This window comes from Bidens hawaiensis, unplaced genomic scaffold (genome assembly GCF_021521415.1).
Source record: "Bidens hawaiensis isolate Kalapana, Puna unplaced genomic scaffold, B.hawaiensis_p1.1 tig00036735_1, whole genome shotgun sequence".
Lineage (NCBI taxonomy): Eukaryota > Viridiplantae > Streptophyta > Magnoliopsida > Asterales > Asteraceae > Bidens > Bidens hawaiensis.
This window is the reverse complement of record NW_027496406.1, coordinates 29,007-39,223: the sequence shown is the minus strand read 5'-3', so window position 1 is coordinate 39,223 and position 10,217 is coordinate 29,007. Positions and strand designations below refer to the sequence as shown.

The window sequence follows — 10,217 nt, the reverse complement described above, 5'->3', positions numbered from 1 at the left end:
ATCATAATAAAATTCAAAGTTATCGTATTGTATCTGATTAATGTCAAATTGTGTACTTGTGATTTAATGAACTGAAGTAATTATATTTGTCACATTAATAGTGGCATGAGCTTGTGAGCAATATGTACGTACTGCCCCGACATATTCCACCCCCGCACATTACGCCCCGGCGTGTTGCATCATCCTCATTGCATTTTGGAAACGGGTTATGCTAAAATCAAGCAAATATCCGTGAATTTAGTTTTCAACACTTTAAAACTTCATCTTATAAACCAACCAATAAGGAAACTAACTTGCTAAAATAGTTGCGTACTTCTTATTAGGTAGTCGTCCTTTGCGTGTTTAACATAACCTTTAGTTAGTAATAGTTTGGGATAAGCTAGGTACCGAATCGGTTTCGATCCCGATGTTCTAAAAATCAGGTATGGGTACCGGTACTGAAATGCTCGTTTCGGTACCGGTACGGTACCTAGGGGGTTCAAGAAATCCGAAACCCAAAAAAACGAAGTCCGGACCAAAATCGAGTAAAGCCAATCCGAATTCTTATTCGGATATTCAGATCTGATATATCCAAATCCAAATTACTTATTCGGATCGGACATGAAAATTTTCAGAGTTAGGATTATTCGGTTATCCGTTTAACCCGAATAAGCATTTAAGACGTAATGTATCTAGACTTTTTTTTCGGTTTTGTATATGTATTGTGATTCTAAACTAGTAAACTGTTAGGAATAGAAACTTTAGAAAAAATAAACATGACCTAAAAATTAGGGAAAATTGTTTATTCTGTTAAATTCGTATTTGTCGGTTGAAATCAGATTATACATATTTATCCAAATCCGATTTGAATTCAATTCAGATAGAGCCGGACGAATTGGAACAACTCCAATTTGGATCGGATTTTGGAAAGGGTATTAAAATTTTCAAATCTCGAATAAACCGAATACCCTATTATACGACCCGTAAACACCCGTATCTGTACCCAGAATCATTTGTTTATCCCTATTTTGAGTCAGGATTAACGTCTCATCGATACGTGGACATGGTTCATTGGAAGTAAATTTTTTAGTCTTTTTGAGTCAACTTCCACATACATGTTCTACCAATTGGAAGTAGACTTTTTAGTCTTTTCGGTAGCTGCCTATAAACCTTATCAACGTTTTGTAAGGGCTTTAGGTGAACGGCCATATAAACTTATCATCTTTTTATGAGGACACTAATTCACAACCACGCTACTAATATCCCGCTTCCCGCGTAGAATTAAAGTATCGTAGATATGAGGTAAACCATCATAGATTGGTTGCTTCTAATAAGACACACGACTTCAAAAATGTCTTCTTCTTGTACTATTGAAATACTAGTGACAAAATTGTATCTAATTTAGAGCTTTACCATTCAGTAACAAAATGCCAGTAAAACTTAACTCGAGCCTCAAATGAAAGCTTATCGGCATTACATAGAAGATCTGGCACCAATATTTTATTACTAAAAAAAAATATAAGCATGTACTCGTATTTTACAAACACGGACTTCTCAAATGTCTGTTGCATGATTTTAAAGTACCAAACATGACCACTGCATACATTTCTTGAAACATAAATAATAAATACCTCCGAATTATATCTGATGGAACCGCAGCACAGATGGAGAAGGGGAACAAGAGGAAGCTGTTGAGTTTTGGCGATAGCGTGTTAGAACCGCTACATGAAGTCCCACCATATGATGAAGAAGTGGGTGGTTCATAAAAAGCCAGCATGGGGATCTTCGATGGGAGTATAGGCACGGAAGCTTCAAAGTTGAGTACTTGAATAGCTTGTCTCATGGACGGGCGTGAGGGGGCGTGAGGGTGCGCACACCATAACCCAACTATCATCAGACGCTTTAGCTCTTCTTCTGCAAAGTTTGAACCTAGACGCGGATCTGCTGCTTCTAGAAGACCATCAGTCCCATAAAGATCCCAAACCCATTCTAGTAACTTTCTTTCCCTTTCTCGAGCTTTGTTCTCGATGGATCCTCGCCCACAAGCGATTTCCAGTGCAACTATACCAAAGCTAAAGACATCAGATTCTTTGCTTGCCTTGCCACCCATTACAAATTCAGGAGCCATGTAACCCATTGTCCCAGCCAAAATCGTTGTCTGGGAGTCTTTCTCATGGTCAACCAACTTAGCTAACCCAAAATCACCAAGCTTTGCGCTGAAATTTGAGTCCAACATCACATTGCTTGATTTGATGTCTCTATGCAAAATACATTCCTTGCAATCTTCTTGAAGATATATCAAGGCCGAAGCCAGACCATGGGCAATTTTGTACCTTTTGTCCCATGTCAGCATGCTCTTTTCCTTGAAGAGATGAAAATCTGAACTTCCATTTTCCAAAAACTCATAAACAAGCAGAAGCTCGTTTTGTTCGTGACACCAACCCTTGAGTTCCACCAGATTTTTGTGCCTCAACTGGCTAATGATCTTGACTTCCGACATATACTCCTTGATCCCCTGTCCAGAAGTCTTCGATACCCTTTTGACTGCGATATACGTGTCTACATCCTTCAGAAAACCTTTGTAAACCCCTCCGAAACCGCCCTCCCCAAGTTTGTTTGTCTCTATAAAACCAGAAGTTGCCTGAACTAATTCATGGTAAGAAAATCTTCTTGGCCCTGTGCCCATTTCGAAATCTCTGTTCATCTCCACATCACATGCAACCTCTTCGGTTTCTACCTCTTTGTTCTTTTTCCATCTCCAAAAGAAAAATGCAAGTATAGCTATAAAAGCAACGACAGCAAATATCCCGGATATAATATGGGCGATTTATCCAGCCCCGCTTTTCTCGTTAGATGAATTCTGGATGGTACTGTTTCTCCCTAGATCTGAACTATTAAATACCCAAGATCGTACTATATTTTTCTCGAAATAACTGTCGGGTCCGGTTGACGCTGTAAATCCGAAAATGATCCATTCAGGCAAAACTTTCTTTAGATCAATGATGTAATGGAGTTCAACTTTACCATCTCCAGAATCTATGACTGAAACGCTAAAGTTTTTGGAAACAGAATCATATTTTATGTGCGCTTGACACACATTTCCTGACCAATATTGATATGTTACAGAACTAAGATTATTAATATCAATGCCTACATGAGTACCTTCAACGGAGGGTGGGTCTAGACTACCGTCCCAGTAAGTGTCAAACTCCACCGCAACAAATGGACTTGTCATGGAATTGGTTTGTTTATCAACCGGAAGCCCAAGGCCTGCACCGCCTGTTCTTACAGAGTTATCCTCGGCAAGGAAGAATGTGAGGCCATCAGAAAGGTTTGTTATCGGGGCAACGACAAAGTCAAATATGGTATCAAAGCTGGCAAGCTCACCAGAGTTTTTGTCCCAAAGATGAAGCGTATTAACATATGTCGCCCTTCCTACTGTATAAACATTATCTTTAAAAACGGACCGATCTTCTGCAGTCAGATGGATTCCGTCGCTGGTGATATATGAATCGCCTTTAGTTACTATGTCTATGTTTAGATTCTGTGGACCAATCTGTGTGAAATTGAAAGTGATTGAAGCAGTATGAAGGATGAGAAAAAGAAGAAGAAGAAGAAGAAGAAAGTATGTTAAGATGACCATGATTATGGAATCTCTGATACAAAACTTGCAAGCTTTATGGTACAAGCTTTGTAAAATAACGCACCAAAGGTAGTGCAAAAAAACAAACGGAAAAAATTAAAATACAAATGGAGAAAAAGTTGAGAAGTGTGAGAAGGATTTGTGGCATAAAAAAACATAGTTTTAAGGAAAATAATAAAAAAAACTCAAGATATAAATAAAAACAAAAAAAACAAAACTAAAACATTCTCCCCATCTTTCTCGTTAAAAAAAATATACACAATGTCGAGGAAAAAAATACTCAATGAAGAACATAAACAAAAAACACAATGTTAAATAAAAAAGAGCACAATAAATCGCAAAATATAACATAATAACGAGCAAAATACACCAAGATGTTAAGTAATATAAGTATATAACACGATATCAAACAAAAAAGACACAATGACAAGAAAAAAAAGACAACAATCAATAACGATAATAAACACATAACACAATGATAAATACAAAGACACAACAATCTTTTTTGCTCAACATAGTGATTCTTTTTTAAGAACGATGAAGACGGTGGAAACACTTTTGAGTTTTTACTTTTTTCGTTTTTTTATTAAATTTTGACTTAGGATTTGTTTTATTATTTTTTAAAGGTTTTTTTATTTTTTATAAATCTTTCTCATTTTTATTCCCTTTAAATGATAACCTGACCTTATAATTTAAATATGCATGTTTTGTATAAATTATAATAATATATAGAGAAAATTACTATTTTCGTCCATGTGGTCTGAGGGTGGAATCACAATGAGTCCCTGAAAAAGAAATTGAACTGGATGAATCCCCGTGGTTCCAAAAGTGAACTGGATGAGTCCATCTGTCATCTTTCTATTATTAACATCGTTAAAATGATGGGCAAAGAAGTCTTTTCACACAATAAAATAAAATCCTAATTCAAGAAATCCTAATTCTCAGTCTACACAATCCTTACTCTTCTTCACAAAATCCTAATTCTGACAGTCTCTTCAAATCCGACTAAATTCATCTCTGATCCACGTTTTCCGACAAAACCCATCTCACTCATGGCTTCCAATCCCCAAATCTCAATTGCCCGATTTCTGGACGTGGACGTGGCCGTCATGATTCAAGTCAAAAGCATCAGGATGTGCACCAACGTGTCACTGCTCGAGTACAGCAACATCGAAGGTATGATTCACGCTTGTTTGTTGTATATATAAGGACGGTTGAATTGTAATCGGCGGAGGTATTATTTGCAGCGGAGTTGGTTGGTTTTGAGATTTAACGGTGTTTAACAGCCGCGTTGATTGAAATCGAATTGTTGTTGCAGGTTGGGTGGAATCATGGTGGCGGTGAAGGTGAATGTGGTGCAAGAAGGCAACCGTGTTAATTCCGGTGGCGTGAAAGTACAAAACGATGGGTTTTTTTCTTATCACCGTGAAAGTATTGGTGCACCATCTCCCAAATCTCGTCTTCAAATTAAGAAAATTGCAGGTTGGGTGTTGACCATGGTGTCTGTGGTGGGATTTTATTTTATTGGGTGAAAAGACCCATTTACCCATCATTTTAATGGTGTTAATAATGAAATGATGACGAGGGACTCATCCAGTTCGCTTTTGAACCCACGGGGATTCAACCAATTCAATTTTCTATTTCGGGGACTCAATGTGACTTCGTCCTCAGACCACATGGACGAAAATAGTAATTTTCTCATATATATATATATAAGACATTTTGAAATTAATGCCCAAATATTTACTTTTATATAAAAACTAGTAGGCCAACCCGCCGCGTTGCAGCGCGGTTTAGATATCGACAACAAAAGTAGCAGAAACATGCGTTTTATATTCTAAATAATAGTCATATGGCCCTTTATTATATCACATAATAAGGTGCCTATGGGTTTACACGGTTTTTTCATAAACTGTTTACAAAATGAAATAAGTTTCCTCTTCGAAAAGGGTAAACCCTGCCAAAAGAATAGGCTTTTTGTTTGATGCCCTAACATGCCAAACCTGCTATGTTGTGCTGCATGTTTTTGTCTTCTTTCTGCATTCTGCATCAGTAGAGTTAGTAGTAAGTTGATAGTGCATATCTGGCCAATGTGTGTTCACCGTAGCGCCCTGTTTTTGCCCTAATTCACCTCCTACAAACAAAGCATGGCAAAAATTTAGTCAATTAACAACTTAGTTCGAAGAAAACTTTAGATTGTTGATTCAATTTGTTTCTTATTCTTTTAAAGTCAAAATTCAGTTTTTACCAAAAAAGTCACCTCTGACCAAAAACATAATTTTGACTTCAATATTCTCCAAATGTGTAACTTCAAAAAGAATCATAATACTTGCAATTAATTTTTCATGTAGATGTGTAATTATAATAACTTTAACCAACTTATTCAAGCCAAATGATAGACTCTTGTACACCGTTATTCACATCGTAGCCAAATTTCTAGAGCATCGCTTTTAATGATTTTTCCCTTTGATCTATTATAGCTCAAGTATCATTATTTCTTTACCAGGTCATAAATTAGGAAGTTGGTTATTAACATCAAAGACAACCTCAATTTATCGAGCGTTGCATGTGTATACATTACAACAAACATCATGATAATATTCATCAACTAAAAACGACAATCTCGAATAAAGTTCATTAACAAAAGTAACATTTTTTTGAGTGGACACGTTGTGACACAAACCCTTCTGTCCCATAACAAAATTCGGCCCAAACGTGTTTTGACCCCCTAACCTATCCCAACCCAAAACGAAACTGTTACAACCAAAACCATACACTACCAAATCAAAACACAATAAACCTACTGCAGATCAGCAGTTGATTGGCCCAAATATTTTAAGGAACATAAAACTTAATAATAACAACCAATGGAAGACATTAGAAGTGTTAAATAAAAAAGAATGTTATTACCAGCATGGGCTCCTTAATAATTTTTTGTCGGTGGGCCATAATCTGCTAAATAGAATCAATCCCCTTAACCATTCCAGCTGCCAATTCAACCTAGTATAGTACAACCTGTAAGGTGTTATAACATTTAAATGTTTAAAATATTTAAAGAGTTAAAAGTCAAATGACAAAAATGTAAACGAAGCTAGTAACCATTATTACTGATTAAATGGACGTAACAGTTACTTTATTAGGCAACACCATTAGTGTGATTATTAAGAACCAATACAATATAAATTGTGTATAGGTAAAATCAAGAGTAGTCTTATGAGTGGATTTTAAATTACAAAACGTATAAAACTAAACTTATAGTGTTTGAAAACACATGTAGGAACACAAAAAAATTATATCATTAGAAGAACTAAAAGAGAAGACCTTGTAAATTTGGGTGTAATTATCCTCGGACAAATTAATTTAGCTCCTCCACTGAATTCTTCAAAGTTTAACAACTCCTTTAACCTTCAACAAATAACAATGTTTATCATAAGAAAAAAGCATAATTCGGATTAGTTTGAAAGACCTAAATTAAATCAGTAAAAACCCCTTTCTTCAACTGGACATGCAATTCACAAAATTATGATTTCACATTCAAATGATTATATACAAAATTATGTATATATAGCTACTTGATTGCCGCAAAGACAAACAATTCTACCTGAGTGAGAGAGTATTAGAGCCTTCATATGAGTTGGAGATGATCAGTGGTAGAAACAAAGAGGTGGTAGCCATGGCTGTAGATATCAAAATCAGTTTGCCTAGAGAGAGAGAAATTAACACAGATACATAGTTGGAATGGAAGGGAAGACAGAAACACCGATCACCACGTGGGATGATAGACGTACTGAACAGATGGAAAAAAAACCAATGGAGGATGGAGCGGTGAGTGGTGTGCAAATTTATTAGCCGGATGTACATCTACTGAAGCACAATTTCATTTCAATTTGTAATATTATAAATATTGATTTAGTTAAATAAATGATACATCGTACCCGTATTTGAATATTGCACCCACGACTTTCAGTTGATTGCACAATTGAACTCATATCTTTTTAATATGGTAACTCTTATGTTCCATTAGTTACACAATTAAAACTACAAATCTTACTATACTATTAAAGCAATACAAGATATACGCATGACCTTCAACTAACATGCCAACATAGGCTTCCAAGTCATCCGGCTTCAATATATAGAATTTCAACATAATTCACTAATTAATGTTTTCTAAAATCATAACCGCTCTAATTAATGTTTTCTATAATCATAACCAACTATTTCCTTTCAAATGATTTAAAAACCGATTTTGACCACAATTAATTATTTATAACTGATTTTGTGTTATTTTTTAGTATGTATACTAGGTTATTAACCCGTGTACGACACGGGTGGAAATATTGAAATTTTCAAACTAACACGTGTCATTTGAAAGGATAACATAAGTTGTTATATGTTATTCAGGACGACAACATACTTTAAGTTGTAAATAAATATTTGTACGAAAACAAATGACTGTGAAATACAAAGATAAACCAAAATAACATTCAAATTACAGTGAAAATATAATCAAAAGTTAAAAATGTAAAATACATAAGCTATTAAAAATACTTTCATATAAACAATATTGATCTTTATTTGTAACTCTGTCTTTCTTTTTTAATATAAGAATTTTGACACCACTCTTCGCTCTTGATAAAGCTACATAGAGATGTCCATGTGTAAACACCGGGTCTCTGAGATATATGTCAACTCTTGCTAGATATTGACCTTGACTTTTATTAATGGTCATTGCAAAACAGACTACAACTGGAAAAAAACTACATTCTCTTCAATTTAAACGAAAGTTTCTTATCTGAAGGTGTTACACCATAACGAATTATATAAGTGCGATAACCAGCATTAGTACCTGAAATAACTTTTACTTCAACAAAACGCATACCTAAATTAATTACTCGCAATCTAGTTCAATTACACAAACCGTTCTTCTAATCCATATTTTTAGTAACATTATTGGCACATCGACTTTTAGAACCAATCTATGAGTCAAAATAATTTTGGTTTTTCTGATTTATTTAGCATAATGTGTTTTTTAAAATTTTAGTTCAAATTAAAATATAAAAATATAATTAGTATGATCTTAATTAAAAACCAAAAAATTGATTTTTTTATATGGAGCACAACTAAATTTGTTAATTTTGTTGCTAAGTATAGAAACAATATAAATTGAGTAAACCAGATATAAGTAAAAAAAATAATGGTGAAATATCTTTGCGCCTCTAATTAACATAAATTTATTTGTATACACATCTTAATTAAAACATATATTTTAATTGGTTTTAAGAAAATAAAATAATATGGATAACTGGAAATTATGTTTCCTATCAATTCTAAAACATGTAAGGCCCCGTTACCGGTAACCCTACTTTCGTGTTGGATTTACTCATAAACACAGTTCTAACTATCAGAGTTGATTAAAACATTTACACGGAAAATAAAACTTTCATAAAACATTACAATATTTCACAACTTGTCCCAAAACATCCCTTGTCTTCCACATTAAAACATTAAAATTAAAACATCGTAAGTCTTCAGATGCCAGACTCCTGTTCAGTGCCATGTGTCTCCTCAAGCGAGCTGCCTCATCCTACTCACCTGCGTGCATACTAAAAGTCAGCTACGCTGAGTGAGTTCTAGTTAATCACATAATCATACAATACCTTCTTACATTTCATACTTAATCTCTTAACTTTCTTTCATATACACCTAAGTGCTCTTACCTTCATTTTTACTTTCTTACTTTCTTTACATACATAATCATACGTTCATTTTTACCTTCATACTTTCCTTACATACATAATCATACTTTTTAAAGAGCCTTTCGCCCTATAACCTCACAGATATTATAAGGGTCTGGTCCCTTGTTTTCGAATATTAGAAGGGTTCGATTCCCTAACATCACAGATATTATAAGGGTCTGGTCCCTATCATCACAGATATTATAAGGGTCTGGTCCCTAGTTTTCGAATATTAGAAGGGTTCGATTCCCTAACATCACAGATATTATAAGGGTCTGGTCCCTATCATCACAGATATTATAAGGGTCTGGTCCCTAGTTTTCGAATATTAGAAGGGTTCGATTCCCTAACATCACAGATATTATAAGGGTCTGGTCCCTATCATCACAGATATTATAAGGGTCTGGTCCCTAGTTTTCGAATATTAGAAGGGTTCGATTCCCACTTCGTTACCATACAACCATACATCATACCTCAAGTATTATTAGGGCTCGGTACCCTTTTCGTAACCATACAACCATACATTATCATCTCTTTCTTCTATTATCACTACCATGCTCATATACATAACATACATAACATTCTTACCTATAACTAGCGTTACAACCTGACAGTACGTGCAATATCCGAAGATCGTTCACGTACCATCAAGCAATCATTCTTACATAACACATATATCACATAGGGCATACACTTATCACTTAGGATAAATGTATTAACAACACATCAAGTATGCACACAGCCCCGAAAACATAACAAGGAATGGGGCTAGAAACTCACCTGAACACGGTTACGTTCACCGTTAATCGTAATTCCTTTCTTCAGTTGTGCACGGCTGACTGTATAACAAGTATACG

At 34.9% G+C, this 10,217-nt stretch overlaps 2 protein-coding genes across 2 annotated transcripts; both read right to left on the bottom strand.

Moving 5' to 3' along the window:
* Positions 1 to 1,413: 1,413 nt before the first annotated feature.
* Positions 1,414 to 3,653, bottom strand: LOC143588721 (L-type lectin-domain containing receptor kinase IX.2-like). The gene has a single exon (XM_077069650.1). The coding sequence runs from the start codon at positions 2,681 to 2,683 to the stop codon at positions 1,517 to 1,519; it is 1,167 nt and encodes a 388-aa protein (XP_076925765.1). The 5' UTR covers positions 2,684 to 3,653; the 3' UTR covers positions 1,414 to 1,516.
* LOC143588722 (2-acetamido-2-deoxy-D-galactose-binding seed lectin 2-like) lies at positions 2,807 to 3,622 on the bottom strand. Its single transcript, XM_077069651.1, has one exon. The coding sequence runs from the start codon at positions 3,620 to 3,622 to the stop codon at positions 2,807 to 2,809; it is 816 nt and encodes a 271-aa protein (XP_076925766.1).
* Positions 3,654 to 10,217: the final 6,564 nt, after the last annotated feature.